A 16370-nucleotide genomic window follows, 5' to 3' on the forward strand; every position below is an offset into this window, starting at 1 on the left:
CTGATAAGAATCTGCTTTATATTTGCATAATCCAAAAGCCCAAGAGATGACCAAATGTAAATTTCATGCCTTCACCTCTTAGGTGACTAAAAACGGTTTACGGCCTTTAAAATGGCTATTTTCTTTTCCAGCTTCTTGCTTTTAAGGCTACAGGAAATCTTGGGGTGTCCAATCTCAACCAGGTCACCCTTAGGCAGGTTATATTTTACATGGCTCAGTTTGAACTTCCAAATTACTTTTCTCGTGTAATGAAGCGCAAGATTCACAGGAAGATGCACAGCCAGCAGCAAGGAATACTGCGAATTACACCCTCCATTTACAGGGTGGTTTTGCGCCTGGGTAAGAATCAAGGGCTCTCACACGATGTAAGAAGAGTCCAAAGATATCCTAGAACTAGCGGTTTCTGCCACTGCCACCACCAACAGCTCCTCTCCAAATCCAGCCCGCGTGAAACGCTAGTACTAAAGAGCCATGTCAGCCTTGTCCAGGAACACACTTTCTAGGAGGACATAAAGAGTCCCACTTTTCAGTCAGTACTCAAACACAAATGTAAGGTAAAAAACCCTCCAAGCTAGTTTCTGACAAATATTCGCAAAGCAGGCAGAGGAGGGTCCAGGATCTCACTCGGCTTCGGGTCTAAAGAAGTATTTCCGGAACTGGCGCGCGGAGCCGGGATACCCCGGAAGTATTTCCCTGTCGTCCTACGTAGGGAAGATGGCGGCGGTACAAATCGGCGGCTCGCCCAAAAGCGAGCCGGCGCGGGAGGGGCGACCGAACCAGAGCAGTGGATTTCGCTGCTTGTCCGCCAGGCTCTGCGCCCTGCGCCCGGATGACAGCAGCTCCGCCCGGACCGAGATCCACCTGCTCTTCGACCAGCTCATCTCTGAGAACTACAGTGAGGGCGGCGGCGTGGCTCCGGAGGTAGGCGGCGTGCCGGGTGGGGAGGACTCGGGCCGCGCCTCCTGGCCCCGGCCCCGCCCTCAGGGACCCTAGCGGGTAGCTCCCGCCTGCCCCGCCCGGCTTTTCCCAGCCCCGCTTCGCGTTACTTAGTTCTAGGCTCGCTGGCTCCCTCCGACCGTGACAGTCTCTGCCCTCCTCTATCTGGAAGATCCTGCAGTGCTTGGCAAACTCGCATCTTTAAAACCCCATTGATGACTTCTGCTCTGATAACACCGCAGGTGTCATCTCTTGTCCCACCTTCCCGTCCCCCAGCTCCACTCCCTGCATACAAAACACTTTATATATAAAATTCACTTCTACCATTTATTGAATACAGAGCACCCAGACCATGTACTGTAATTTACGGTGTACGGTTCTAGGAATCTTACAACGTGGGTATTATTAGATCTACTGTACTGATAAAAATACTGTGGCACATAAAGATCCAATGTCCTATTGCTGGCAAAAGGCATGGGTAGAATTGGAGCCTAAGGCTGCCACATGCTCCCTGCCATTTTCTGTTCTTTCGTGCTAGCACTTCCCTCTCTACCTCCTGTTTAGAAGTACTCGGACACTGAGTAATAATAATATTCACACACATCAGGCCTTGGATACTACTTACTGAACTCCCAGAACTCTTGACCCAGTCATACCCCTGCCTCTGGTGCTCACAGGCACCTCAAACTGGACAGTTCCTAAAAATGAAGTTACATTATCTCTGTAGACACACTATATCCACAACCCATCCCATCCCCCAACTCACAGAAACATGCCCAGTCTGCCAAGTCACACTGGCACAAACACTGGTGTTTTCCCTTTTTCTCCCAGATCTATCCACTTCGGATTCTTCAGATTCCATCTCATAAATATTTCTCATTCCCTTTTCTGTGTTCCCACTGCCAATGCCTTAAGCCCTCAGGCAAGATGACGTTCCTGAACTCTTCCACTGGTCTCCTCAAACTTCTCTTCTGCCTCCTGTCTAGCTCTTCTCCAAACCATTCTTTGTCCTGCTACTAGAGTGATCTTTTCTTTTGTGAGAATAAAACCTGATTAGAAAGGCAAAACTCTGATTTGGGAAGATCTTTAATACATATTGGTAGATGATCAGAGCAAGTTACAGAATGGTTCATTGCAGTACGACACCAATATAAGGGTGAGGAGTGCGTTTAACAGAATATGTACACTTATAGATGTAAAGAGTTCACAACAACGAATGGAAAAGTTTACAACAAAATAATAATGTGTGTCACTAGGGATTGGAGTGGAATTAAGGGTTTACTTGGGAACTTTTGCTTTATTGGTACAATTTGATATTTTTCCATCAAAAATATGTGCCTTTCGAGTCTCCTGTCACTTCTCCTTTTGTGCTCTGTGTGCAGTCATTTAAAACCTGCTGTCCCTCAAGCATCTACTAGTGTTTCACTCCTACTGGTATTCCAGGTCTTTGCACACTCTATTCCCATCCATTGCTTGCTGTGTCTTTCATTGCTTTGTCTGGCAGATTTTTAGTCATCCTTCATTTCATTCCAAATTATGCTTAAAAATCACCTTTGTGAGGGGCACCTGGGTGGCTCAATTGGTTGAGTGACTTCCTTTGGCTCAGGTCATGGATCCTGGAGTTCCAGGATCGAGTCCCGCATCCTTCTCCCTGCTCAGCAGGAAGCCTGCTTCTCCCTCTGACCCTCTCGCCTCTCATGCTCTCTCTCTCTCTCTCTCTCATTCTCTCTCTCTCAAATAAATAGATAAAATCTAAAAAAAAAAAATCTTCTTTGTGGGGCTCCTGAGTGGCACAGTGGGCTAAATGTCCGACTCTTGGTTTCAGTGTAGGTCATGATCTCAGAGTCCTGGGATTGAGCCCCACATCAGGCTCCACACTCAGCACAGAGTCTGCTTGGGATTCTCGCTCCCTCTCTCTCTGCACCCCCTCCCCCCGCTTGTGCTTTCTCTGTCTCTAAAATAAATAAATCTTAAAAAAAAAATCACCTCCATAAGACCTCCCTAATTACCATTTCCCCACGGAGTTTGCAGTTAATTCTTTTTTTTTTAAGATTTTATTTATTCATTTGAGACACGGAGATTCAGAGAGAGAGGGAGCATGAGCATGGGAGAGGCAGAGGGAGAGGGAGAGCAGACTCCCCGCTGAGCCAGGAGCCCGATGTGGGGCTCGATCCCAGAACCCCGGGATCATGACCTGAGCCGAAGGCAGACACTTAACCATCTGAGCCACCCAGGCACCCCTGCAGTTAATTCTTTCAACATTTAATTCACATTAATTATTTGTGAGTATTTCTGTCTTCCTCACTATGAGCTCTTTTTAAAGTTCAGGAATATGTTTGTTCACCTTTGGACCCCAAAGATCTAGCACACTGTCTAGCACATAGTAAGTGCTCCAAACCTTTTAATTCAGTAAACATCAGTGGATGAATGAATAATGTGATTTGCAAATAGGTTGCCCTCTTATTTTTGAAGAATTACCTAATTTTACAATAAATTTATACAGGTGTCATTTCTGATTTTCCCAGTGGCATTGAAAATATGGTTTGCTTACTTTTTCTTTTTTAAAATAGGAATAAATGAGTTCTATTTTTTTAATTTTATTTCCCATATAGTTAACATATAGTGTTATATTAATTTCAGGTATACAATATAATGATTCAACAATTCCATACATCACCCGGTGCTCTTCACAAGTGCCCTCCTTAATCCCCATCATATGTTAAAAAAAAAAAAAAAAAAAAAAGGAAGAAGATAGCAGGAGGGGAAGAATGAAGAGGGGGAAATCGGAGGGGGAGACGAACCATGAGAGACTGTGGACTCTGAGAAACAAACTGAGGGTTCTAGAGGGGAGGAGGGTAGGGGGATGTGTTAGCCTGGTGATGGGTATTAAGGAGGGCACGTTCTGTGTGGAGCACTGGGTGTTATACGCAAACAATGAATCATGGAACACTACATCAAAAACTAATGATGTAATGTATGGTGACTAACATAACATAATAATAATAAAAAAAAAATCCCCATCACCTATTTCACCCATCTCCCCACCTGCCTCCCCTCTGGTAACCATCAGTTTGTTCTCTGTAGTTAAGAGTCTGGTTCTTGATTTGTCTCTCTCTCTCTCTCTCTCTTTTTTTTCCCTTTGCTTGTTTGTTTTGTTTCTTCAGTTCCACAGATGAGTGAAATCATATGGTGTTTGCCTTTCTCTGACTGACATATTTCACTTAGCATAATACTCTCTAGCTCCATCCATGTTGTTGCAAATGGCAAGATTTCATTCTTCTTTATGGCTGGGTAATAATCCATTGTATATATAAACCACATGTTTATCCATTTATCCATGGATGGACACTTGGGCTGCTTCCATATCTTGGCTATTGTAAATAATGCTGCTATAAATATAGGGGTGTGTGTTTCCTTTTTAATTAGTGTTTTTGTATCCTTTGGGTAAATACCCAGTAGTGCAATTCCTGGGTCATAGGGTAGTTCTATTTTTAACTTTTTGAGGAACCTCTGTATTGTTTTCCACAGTGTCTGCACAGTTTGCATTCCCACTAACAGTGTACGAGGGTTCCTTTTTCTCCACATCCTTGCCAACACCTGTTGTTTCTTGTGTTTTTGATTTTAGCCATTCTGACAGGTGTGCAGTGATATCTCATTGTAGTTTTGATTTGCATTTCCCTGATGACGAGTGATGTTCAGCATCTTTTCATGTGTCTGTTTGCTTACTTTTTGTTATCTTTAACTACAGTGTGTGTTTTTACATTCTGGAAGCCTTCCTTTGGTTATTTAATTGCACTGTCTACATATGTAGAGACTCTGGAGTCTTTAGCCTGACAAAAACCATGTTGAGTCTTTTACTTTTTAGTACATCCCATTTCTGTGGTATCATTTAATCTTTTTCCCCTAGTTTCTGCCTCAGATTTCATCTTTCCTCATTTTGAGTGTGAACATTCACTTTCATTTTTCTGTTTGGCCGTATTTGGTGGGGTGGCGGGGGTTCTTCACTTGACTAATAGGCATATTGCCTTTTCGTTGTCTTTTTTTTTTTTTTCCGTAGGATGTTTGTACTCTTCTTGTCCAAGCTTGCCGACTGGTGCCTCTTAATCAGAATCATCTTGTCAGCAAAGTGTCTCAACTTATCCACCATTTACTTAACAGATTACAGGTAATCATGTGTATAACCTTAGAATTCATCATAAACTAAACCTTTGAAATGCTATGTCTGTGTTAGGTGTGATAGGCTGATCTTTTGAGAAACTGCAAAAAGCAATTCCTTACTAAGAATGATATTAAATGTAATTCTGACAAAAAAAATTATGCTGCACAATTCTAGAAAGTTGTCCATTCGAGGTGTCCCTTTCTGTTTGGTTCAAGAAACCAATATCGTTGAGGCCCCCAGGTCTTAGGATTTTTCATGGAAGCTGTATTTGACCAAGATATGTCTAAAAATAAGTTGAAACAATCCCTTTCCCCTCCTTTCCTACCAATATTTTTTCCCCTTTCCCAAAGCTACCATTTTTGTGGTCTATACTTTGTTCATCATAAAATGTAAGAAGTAGCTTGGGAGCAAGAGGACATTAGATGAAAAGACCCCTGTTATTTATATCAAGGTCTGTACTATAGCTGCCCTCTCTCCAGAACCTTTATAACTTCCTAAATAAATCTCTTATCTTTTTAGGAACAGTTCAGAAGTTGTGGCTGTTACCTACCATAAGATACCGCATGAGTACGTGAATGTAGTTAGCACAAAACTTACAATTAGCATTATGCAATCTAAGATTCTTTTGGCTGCAAGAAACAGAAAAGCCAACCTAGAATAGCTAAAAAAAAATTTTTTTTTTTATCTCATGTCACATTATCTCATGTCACAACCCCCAAGGGAGGCACTCTAAGGGGCACTTAATAATAAGAAACTCACTGGCATTTTTTTCATTTGCCACCAGTGTATGGGTTTTGGGCATCTCTCATAGTCAAGAGGGCATCTTGGCATCCTGTGTGAAATAAATAACATCCTGCAGAAGCAAAAGAATGATTTATTTTGTGTCCCTTTGATTTAAGAATGAGGCAGCTTGTCCCCCACACTCTCCATCAGATCTCCCCTGATAGCTGGCTGGGGAGACCTAGGTCATATGAGAAACCCCTCTATACCCATTGATCAGGGGAATGGTACTACCATGAGTGGCTTAAACCAGGGGTCAGCCTTGACTGCACATTAGAATCATGTGGAGGGCTTAAGCTCCCTAGATGATTACAATGTGCAGCTCAACTCTTATATCAAAGTTTCTTAATCTCAGCACCATTGATATTTTGGATTGGATGATTCTTAGTTGAGGGGCACTGTCCTGTGCATTGTAGGATTTTAACAGCATCCCTGGCTTCTCCCTTAGAAGCCAGTAGCATCCCCCCAATTGTGAATTCTACAGATACTGCCAAATGGGCAAAAAAAATCTTATTTCCCTGGGAAAAAAGATTGGAGAACCACTGTCTTAGCTAATTGGGATTTACCCTTAGGTCTCATGTACAAGAGTTGAGCACCCAAATAAAATCAGTACTCTGCCAACAGGAGATAGGAGATGAATGCTGATGGGTAAGCAGTGTCTGCTACGTGTGTCTTCCTAAATGAAATGACACTATTTTCAAGTTTAGAATTTTTCACACTGATATGGTGGCTTCTAAATGTTTACTGGTTCTCAGGTATATTACCTTTGTGACACAGGCAGTTGGAAAAATTCCTGATCATATATGGTACCTACAGCCCTTAGCCAACTTTCTAGCTTTTGATGACAGGTTATCTCAATAATTCATGAATTGATACTTCAATTAGCCTACTTCGTCTCAATAAGACTATAAACTCCTTGAGGGACAAGAATATGCCCTCTCTTCCTGTCTTATTCCCTACATCAGGGTGAGACATAATAGCTATTTAGCAAACATATATGTTCACAGTGTATTTGTTGAGCATTTACTATGTAGAAGGCAATTGCAGTGGATTGAGTCTTACACATATATATGGATTTATAGCTGCCAGTGTCTGGGTAGCTCAAGGAAAATTTACAAGGACTTTGCCAGGTTCTACTTTGTGTGGAGGGAGTAAGGGGGAGAAAATGAGCAAGGCCCTGGGGCAAGGAGAAGGCCTTGTCTTGACCAAACTTTCAAGGCCTTTAGAGCTGATCTTTTTGACCCCAAAAAGATGGGCACATGTGCTCTCTTTTTCATAGCCTGATTCAGGTGAGCATACATGTCCGAAAGGATACAAATATTTTTTTAGAAGTTAGATCATGCATATTTTTTCCTCTCTTGATAGGTGATTGTGGATGAACAAAACCTGGATTTCCTGTTGGCGTATGCTATTTCTGCTATTCAGCAGTGTAGTTCCTGGACACACATGGAAATTCTTCAAGCCCTGGCAGCTCTGGTTTACTGCAATGGCTCAAAATGTCAAAAGGTAGTTTAAACTGTGTTCTGTCTTTCCTTCAAAAGGTTAGGAACACAGGCTCTGAACCAACAGGCCCGTGCTGAGGTTTCTATCCTGGCATTCATGGTATGTGTGACCTTGAGCAGCCCTTACTCAACCACTCTGAGCCTCGTTTCTTCATGTATACGGTAGTTCGTCTGGGGATGAAGTGAGACAGTCCTTCTAAAGTGCTTAGCACTCAGTAAATATTATTACCATTTTTATTATTGTCATTACTCTTCAGCTATGTACCCACAACTAAAGAGCTTCAGCAACTACCTGGGCTGGGAGCAGTGATCTCCACTGGTATTTGGGGGCACATCTTTGCATGCCCATCTGTAAGATTTACCTAGCAGCTAGTCTTCTGGTACTTAACTGCCCTTCCGTTTAAAAACTGACATCTGTCTAAAAGAGTAATACTTTCCTAGAAGCTTTCTTTGACCAACATTAGCTGTTATTTTGTTTTAGTACCTCCCAGGCTTGCTAGGCAAGAGCGGGATTTTGATGAAGTTGAGTGACTTGGCTCAGCCCGACCCTGAAGTTAGGAGAGCTGCAGTACACTGTATGGCAAATTTATGTCTCAGGTACGTGGAGCCAGTAACATCTCCCAGCCACGGTAAGACAGGGCCTCTCGGGGGCCCTTTATAGGTGGTTCAATCTGTCTGAAGCCAGAGGCAACTTAGAAAAAGAACCTACCGTGTGGTTCCCATGTGCCTCGCTAATAAGATCATCTTATATTGTTTAATTTTGATTTGCTTATAGAAAAGTTAAAGGGAAAGCTAGACTCGGACCTTATCCCTAAAATAGGGTAAAAGGAGTCCGTGTGCAATATGTCAAGGTTTTGTTTTCTGTTGATAGAAATTTTAACCATATTAAGTCTTTTAGAATACAGTCAGATGAATTTAAGCTTTGTTGAGGCCTCTTTCAAGGCCAATTTCTCCTAAGAAATTGGAACCAATCCCAGCCACCCAGTTGTAGATGCCTGCAATGAGAAACGAGGAGCACAGACTTGAACGGCTGTGTGGTATCTCGTCTGTGTTTATTGCAGTGTTGTCCAGGTGGTAGGAGGGGCGGTTCAGCTGTGTGGCTCTAGCTTGACAGGCCCTGTCTGCATTACTTCCCCTCTAAACACTGAAAAGCAGTACTCAAAAGGGTTTCTTCCCCTATACTTCTTCCACTACAAACTTCTGTAACTTTTCCCTATGGAAACCAGTCTTACCTCTTTCCTCATTCCATGCTTGTGCTGTCCCGCAGCCGTAGTTAATGACCCAGAGTGCACAGTCTTCCTTGATACAGTTTCATCCAAGGGTGTATTCCCACTCCATTGGTCTGTATTATTGCTATTTTTAATTCTTACTCTTTTGCGAGCCCCATTTCAAAGAGGACTGAGTTTGCGTTGCTTTCTCTGTGTGTGTTTTAGTGTGCCGGGACAGCCATACTTGGAGGAGCCCTACCCAGCTATCTGCTTCCGGGCTTTCCTGACCGCTTTACAGTCTCCGAAATCATCTGATATGGATGATATCACGTTTTGCATGGTAGGTGGGGCTACCACTGATCTTACGCCTGTTACAGGTGTGTCTAGAAGCAGCAGTAGAACAGAGGCTGTTACTGAAGAGTATAATGTGGTTGTGGAATTTGTTTTGTCTAGAGATAATAGGCATACGTGGAATGTTTATAACTTACAAAGATGGACATCACATCTTTCAGGTTTAAATTACAAGACAGTTTCTGTGTATTTTGTTTTGCAATTTTAAAGCTTTTTAAAGAAAAGTATTTTTTTCCCTCCTGACTATAAAAGCAATACAATTTCGGACTAGTAACTGTCATTTTATTTTGTTTGTTTTTTTTTTAAAGATTTTATTTATTTATTGGACAGAGAGACACAGCGAAAGAGGGAACACAAGCAGGGGGAGTGGGAGAGGGAGAAGCAGGCTTCCCGCCGAGCAGGGAGCCTAATGCGGGGCTCGATCCCAGGACCCTGGGATCATGACCTTAGCCGAAGGCAGACGCTTAACCAACTGAGCCACCCAGGCGCCCCCTGTCATTTTATTTTATTTTATTTTATTTTTTTAGAGAGGGAGAGTGCAAGCAGGGGCAGGGGGGCAGAGGGAGAGAGAATCCCAAGCAGGCTTCACACACCCAGCATGGAGCCCGACATGGGGCTCGATCTCACAACCCCAAGATCATGACCTGAGTCAAAATTAAGAGTCAACTGACTGAGCCACCCAGGAGCCCCTAGTAACTATCTTTTAGATGGAAGGGAAAGGAATAGATTTCAACAGTATCTGCAATATTATTTTTTAAAAATCTGATAGAAATATGACAGTTTGTTAACATATTTTAAATTCAGAATGACACATATCAGAAATTATAGATCTGTGATGGTGAAGGTTCCTCATAGTTCTTGCTCAGATATAACCACCTGGAACAGTTTGTTTTACAAGCCCCCAAATATTTTTTCTGTATGTAAATGAGCATTAAGTTTATAATTTTCAAGTGGGGTCATATTAAATATGCTGTTTTATAATTTTATCTGCTTTTTAAAGTGAATATTTCTTGGGCATCTTTTCAGTACCTATTGATGTACCTCATGCTTTCTGACTGCTGTCACTGGGAGACCTTGGGCAAGTTACTGAACTTCTTGAGCCTCCCTGTTCCTTCTCTCTGAAATGGGACAAATGATGCAATTACCTTGTAGGGGTCCTGCGAGTAGTATGTGAAATACAGCATTTAAAGTGTTTGGCAGATGCTTGCTGTTATTATGGTTGAGTTTCCCATGTAGCAGAGGGTCAGCTTCTTATACAATCATTGTCATAGCAGGTGGAAATGGAAGTTTTTTTCAGTGTTTCCGCTATTTCAGAAAAAGGCTGTGGTCCACATCTTCTCCTTGGGGGGGGGGGGCGTATTTCTTTAGGATGGTATTTCTTAATGAGAATGCTGGGTCAGAAGATCAATCTGGATCAGACTTGCCCTCTAGAAACCTGCTCCCACACACATGCCTTTGCCTTTGAGAACTAGTGAGGTTGCTGCATCAGAAAGCTTCCCCACTTCCGGTCTCCGCTGCCACTTTTCCATCCCTTCCACCTTCTTCCCACTACACACCTCTTCTTTTTTTTTTTTTTCTTGCTCACCGTTTGTACATGCTAGCTTATAAACATGTACGATAAGACCATTCTTCCATGAGGGCACTCTATTCTTCTAAAAAATAATTAGCAGTAGTTCATCAGATCTCTCTCCTCTGGGTCTTCTTTTGTTTTGTTTTTTTCCCCTCCTTTTGAATGGTTTTTTCCATCACGTAGAGACTTTTTCTCCTCCAGCCTCAGTGGTGCTAGAAAGTTGATTGCTGGATAACCATATCTCCTTTACCTTTAAGCTTGTCTTCTTTCCCCTAGTTGTTACAAAATGCATTAAAAGGTATACAGTCTCTTCTAAATGGGGGTAAGATGAAACTGACGCAGACTGAGGAACTTGGAGCTCTTCTGGCTGTGCTAAAGGTAAGGCATTGCCCGTTTAAACCCAAGTCCTCATGGCGAGTGTCTTTCCTACTTAAACCCAGGCATAAGGACCACTTTACATCATCACTCCAAGGCTAGCTTTAGGGTATTATATTTTAGAGATCATTCAAATGTTCATACACAAGCATACTTAAGAACTGAAAACAGTAAACCTTGTTTTAAGTAAATGTATCAAAATTCTAAAATTTTACTTCTAAATCTTAACTGAGGAAAGGAATAGGTTATGATCTGTAGATAGTTCAATTTTAGATTGCCTCAAACCTGTTTATACTTGAAAGAAGAACCAGGGCTTCCCTTTGGCTCTTGGCCCATGCAGTAGGTGGGCCAGTCAAGATGGCATCAGTAGGCTGCATCCTTTGGCTTCTGAGCCTGCAGGTCAGTGGGAAGGTCAGATCAGCCTCTCTGGGGAACCACCTTTTAGTTCAGCCAGGAGGTGGCCTCCGGTCAAAGCCACATATGGTAACTTAGATTGATCATGACTAAAACTTCAAATCTTTCCCTGTCCCATCTCCCAAAAAGACAAACAGCTAGGTGTGGACATGGATAAGCGAAATAAGAATGATTGGTTAAAAAATTATAGATAAATCAAATGATCGGATAAAACAGATTGGATAAATTTTAAAAATTAATAAATAAAAAACATAAGTAAATAAACTAAAATCAAGCGTAACCTAATCTGGCCAGACCAGATCCATACAGATGAGATTAAATGCTTCTATAAGCCCTAAACCTCCAAGGTATCAATTTTCTGTCCATTTTAATTTCCTTAATAAGCTTCTAGACATTAATTTGTTCATTGATGTGATCCAGAACATGGTGAATCATTCTGTTTTATGATTAGTTTTGTGTGTGTGTTTCCTTAATCATCATTATTAGAAATCTATGTTTCATGGACTCCCGGGACTAAACATAGAGCTGCCAACAGTGTTATACCCCACTCCACTTCCTCAGTACGATGGGCGACCACCTGTCAAACCACAGCAATCCGAACCTAGCGCTTCCCGACCAACTACGGTACGTACGCCTGTGTCTGCTTAGGTTTAAGTTGTGGATTGCCTTTAATTGCTTGTTATATGTGTTTTCTGTGATTTGCATCACTACTTGTGCCAAAGGCTCACCTTGAATTTGATTTCAGTTTAGAGTTTTTAGCATAGTAAATTTAAATTCATCAGATTGCTGGAAACACCAGTTAAAATCTCTTATATTTCTAAGCATTCTAGACAATAGAACAGATGTAACAGTGGCCATTCATTTTATACTCAAAGCCGCACATCCCTGTTCCCCAGATGCTCAAGACCACAGGCCAACCAACTTTCTCTATAAAAGCCTAATGGGTAAAATATTGTAGGTCTCAGTTACAACTGCCAAATTTCCCAGCCTGTTCATATAGCTGCCATCTCCCTTATGTTTCCATTGGAGAACCTAGAGCATAGAGATATAGGGGCCACGGTATTACATCTAGAAATGTATCCGGTATTACTTTCAAAATGCTTATAATTAGATATTCTTTCACTCTGACTTACGCAACATTAACTGAACATCTGCCACATCCCAGACATTCTGTTAAGCATTAAGGATATAGACTCTGCTTTTTGGAGTTTGGGAGAGAAGGGGAAGGTGGATAAATAAGCACCTAAAATGCAGTATTGTGATTTCTTTCATCAGAATATTCACAGGGTACTCTGGGATCACATTCAGGGTACCCAATCCAAATAGAGGAGTAACAGGGGGCTTTTTAAAAGATGAGGTGGCCAAACTGAGACATAAGAATGAGTAGAGTACAGAAAGGAAGCAAAGCGTTTTATTCAGAGGGAACAGAAGGTGCATAAGCATAGAGAATGAGCATGGGCGTAGCCCATTTGTTAACCAGTAGGCTAGAGTGTCAGGTGTGTGCAGGGGAAGGCTGGGACACGTACGTAGCCGAGGCCACATCCTCAGAGTCTTATACAGTAGGCTAAGTTAGTTTTTATCCTACAGGTGGTAGAGATGAAGACTCTCATCTAGGGGAGTGAGGTGATCAGATACACATCTTAGAAAAATCACTGAGGTAGCAAGTAAAAGGATGTGAGTCTGGAGCCACATTAATAATCCAAAATAGAAGGGATGAGGACCTTCCTCCTCAATGTCAGGGACCTTGCAGAGGGCGGCACAGATTCCAAAGATATTTGGAAAGGAATAGGAGAAAGGGAAAAAATTGGCTTTTACTTCATATCTACGAAGCCCCAGTGCCCTAAAACATGCACTATATATGGTGGATTAGCATCTCTCTTCTACATCTGGAGAGGCACTAGCTACGTGTCTTATCTGGAAGAACTGAGAAAATTGTCACTCAAGTCCCTTTCTATACTCTAATTCTCGTGCTGCTGAATGCTTTCACAGCTGTGTGGGGAAAGCAGCATTAGCCTCATGCTTACAGATGAGGAAGGTCAAGCTAATGAAAGGCTAAGTGATGTGCTCAGAGTCACAGGGGTAGAATATAAAAAGCCAGGCTACAAGCGTGGCTCTGTCGCACGCGCTTCACGCCTTGTTTCCCGTGGTCCAGTGGGGTGTGTGTAAGCACTTAGTATAGCACCAGACACACAGAGTAGGAAGTAAGTGCCACTTTTTTCTCTTTTCTTCTTTACTCATACTACATGTTGGGGACATATTTAGTAGTTATTAAATGAGAAAGGCACCAATAGCTGTCATATATACGTTTTCATTTGCTCCTAAAATCAGAATAAAAAGAAAAAATCGAAAGTAAAATCGAAGAAAATCCAGCAAGGAGAAGAGGAAGAGGAAGAATCCAGTGGTGAAAGAGAAGTAGCACCTGTCGCTGGCCTGGGCAGAGAGCACCTGCATGAGGGGGACACTCCCTGTCCCTCCTCCCGGGGAGGCCAGAGTTTGCCGGTGGAGGGAAGCGGCACTGTGGGAAAAGACCGAGTCCCCCTGCCCATCCGTTCTTCCGGCTGGAAGAGGGTCAGCAGTAGTGAGTCCGACTATTCCGATGCTGAAGGAGGCATGCAGAGTAAAATGAGGTAGTAGTATTTTGTCATGTTGTTATGCCTTATAATCTCTGTTGCTTGTAAGTTTATAACTTTGCTTAGAAACCTCACTGGTGCACGGGATTTAACTTGAAGATTCATTCATGCGGGCTTTGCGTTACTCTGCATTTTGCCTCGTTCCCTTCATCTGCCTTTGTACGTGTGGTTCCTCTGCCTGGAATTTCCTTTCTTTCTCTCTGCCTTCTTGCTTTGTTAACCACTACTCGTCTTCAGTACGAGCTCAGCAGTCACATCCTCTGAGAAGCCTTTTCTGACAGTTCCCACCCCAGTTCTGGCTTAGGTCCTTACTCTATGACCCTTTGACTTATCCCCGCCTCAGTGTTGATCATGCTGTGTTGCAGTTATCTCTTTAACTGTCTCTGCCATTCATGAGCTTGTCAGGGACATGGGCAGGCTTTATGTCTGTCGGCCTCAGCCCAACCCTTGGCACATACTTAAGCACTCCGGACTTGTTTGTTGGATGAATGGATACTCTGCAGCGTTTAGTATCTTTTGTTGGATGAATGGATACTCTGCAGTGTTTCATATCTAACGCTAGTTTCCTGACCTCAAACTGTTGCCCTTTTATTTTCTGTCTAGTTGTGTTTTATATTGTCGACTTTATTAACTTGTTATATAAACAAATTGCTTTAAGATGTTTTCATTGAAAAATATTTTTTTTAATATCATGTTGGCATCTCTTCCTTAGGGTTTATACAGAATGTTGAGTTTTCAGTGTATCATTTGAGTTGGCTGGAATAAATAGCCTTTCATGTCTATATTTTTTAAAACTATTAAGACTTTTTTCTTCCTTCTCTTGGGTAGGTCTTACCAAGCCAAAGTTCGCCAAGGAGCATTAGCTTGTTTTCTTTCTACTATAAAATCAATAGAAAAAAAAGTTCTTTATGGCTACTGGTCAGCCTTTGTTCCTGATACACCTGAGCTTGGCAGCCCTCAGTCCGTGTCCTTGATGACTCTTACATTAAAAGATCCTTCTCCGAAGGTAAAAGCATTTAAATTCTCAGCATGATAGTAGGAGGAAGAACTTTACACATCCTTGTTGTTTTTCTGCCTTATCTGATCCCATCTGAATACAGTGCTCATTAATACCAGCCCAAGTTCTGACTTGAGAACCACTGGACAGGCAGGAGGCTAGGAAGTGGGCTTATGTGAATAACAGGTTGAGAAAGGTCACAGTGAGGTCACCCCCTGCCCAGGGCTCACTTCAAGCCTGAGCACACTGAATGTTGTAACTTCAGTGTCCCTTTTGAGCTGCACTGAAGCAGCTGCGCTTCCTTCCCTCTGATGAAAATGTTGATTGCAGGGTATTTGTAATAGGGAAAAATTAAAAGTGGCTTAAACACTCAGTGGAATATCTTGGTCCATAGTGGTTATGAAGGATGTGTAAAGCTCAGAAAAATGTTTATGACGAGAAAACACAAGAAAACTTCTAGGTGACCCTTCCAAAGCTCTTATAGGGTCAAGAAAAATAAATGGGCCTCAGTTGTACACAAAAAAATTGCAAATGCCCAATATCCTGAGCAGTTAAAAGCGGCAGAAATTTTTCAGATTGACTGACTCAATAGCAAAGGAGACCCTGGGAGGAGAATGGGAATGAATGGTGGCAAGAAAGTCAGTAATGAAGCCATTCTGGTAATTGAAAGGAAAACGACTATAAAGGATAAAAATACGTAATATTTGAAGAGCCTCCAGCTGAGGGGAGCCCGGCAGTAGCTGAGAAGACGGTGCTGGGGAGCAAGTAGGCCAAGTACAGTGCCCGCACTGCAGCCGCACCCCTAAGGGGTGGGGGGGCACGTGAGTCTGTGGTATGAGGACAGAGAGGTTATGGAATCAGATCTCATGAAAGTGATGGAGTTCGTATCTTTATAATGTTTACATTTGACAGAGTGTCATGAGAAATTTTACATACTGCAAAGTACTCCTTGATTTGGTATCTTTTTGGGTTCTTGCTCTTTAACTTTGGTGAACGCAAGAAATGTGATGAGAAAAAAGTGCTGTAATGATATGACCAAGGGTAGATTCACCTGGAAGCACAGTTTCCACTGATACACTGAGAAACTTTCCAAAGAGAAATGGACAGAAGGACAGGGGGCTGGCCTTTTCATTCAGACAATGGATTACTTTCAGGAAATTGCAGTAGGAGATGCTACAACAGTTAATTGCAAAGGAGAAAACTTACAAACTTCCTTTAAGATTTGTTGGTGGAGCAGTACTTGGGAAATGGTCACATTTTTACAGGTTGGAAATGTGCTTCAGAAAGCACATCCTGTATGTTTCCAGGCAGCACACAGCAGATTATCAGTAGAAATACTGTGACTAATTTGCAAATTTCTTCTATATAAATTCCTCAGTTGTTAAAAAGGTAGATTATTATCAAGGCTTGATCTAAGGAACAAACTATGGGGCATACTTTCTTCTTGG

At 42.2% G+C, this 16370-nt stretch overlaps 1 protein-coding gene across 1 annotated transcript in view; it reads left to right on the forward strand.

Moving 5' to 3' along the window:
- Positions 1-688: 688 nt before the first annotated feature.
- HEATR6 (HEAT repeat containing 6) overlaps positions 689-16370 on the forward strand; it is a 36134-nt gene continuing 20452 nt past the window's right edge. Inside the window, exons 1-9 of the mRNA XM_027626150.1 lie at positions 689-921; positions 4994-5101; positions 7241-7381; positions 7859-7974; positions 8811-8925; positions 10783-10884; positions 11782-11919; positions 13624-13922; positions 14754-14931. Coding sequence (XP_027481951.1) covers positions 715-921; positions 4994-5101; positions 7241-7381; positions 7859-7974; positions 8811-8925; positions 10783-10884; positions 11782-11919; positions 13624-13922; positions 14754-14931 — 1404 coding nt within the window. The 5' untranslated portion in view covers positions 689-714. The remainder of the gene's footprint in view (positions 922-4993; positions 5102-7240; positions 7382-7858; positions 7975-8810; positions 8926-10782; positions 10885-11781; positions 11920-13623; positions 13923-14753; positions 14932-16370) is intronic.

Source organism: Zalophus californianus, chromosome 16 (genome assembly GCF_009762305.2).
Source record: "Zalophus californianus isolate mZalCal1 chromosome 16, mZalCal1.pri.v2, whole genome shotgun sequence".
Lineage (NCBI taxonomy): Eukaryota > Metazoa > Chordata > Mammalia > Carnivora > Otariidae > Zalophus > Zalophus californianus.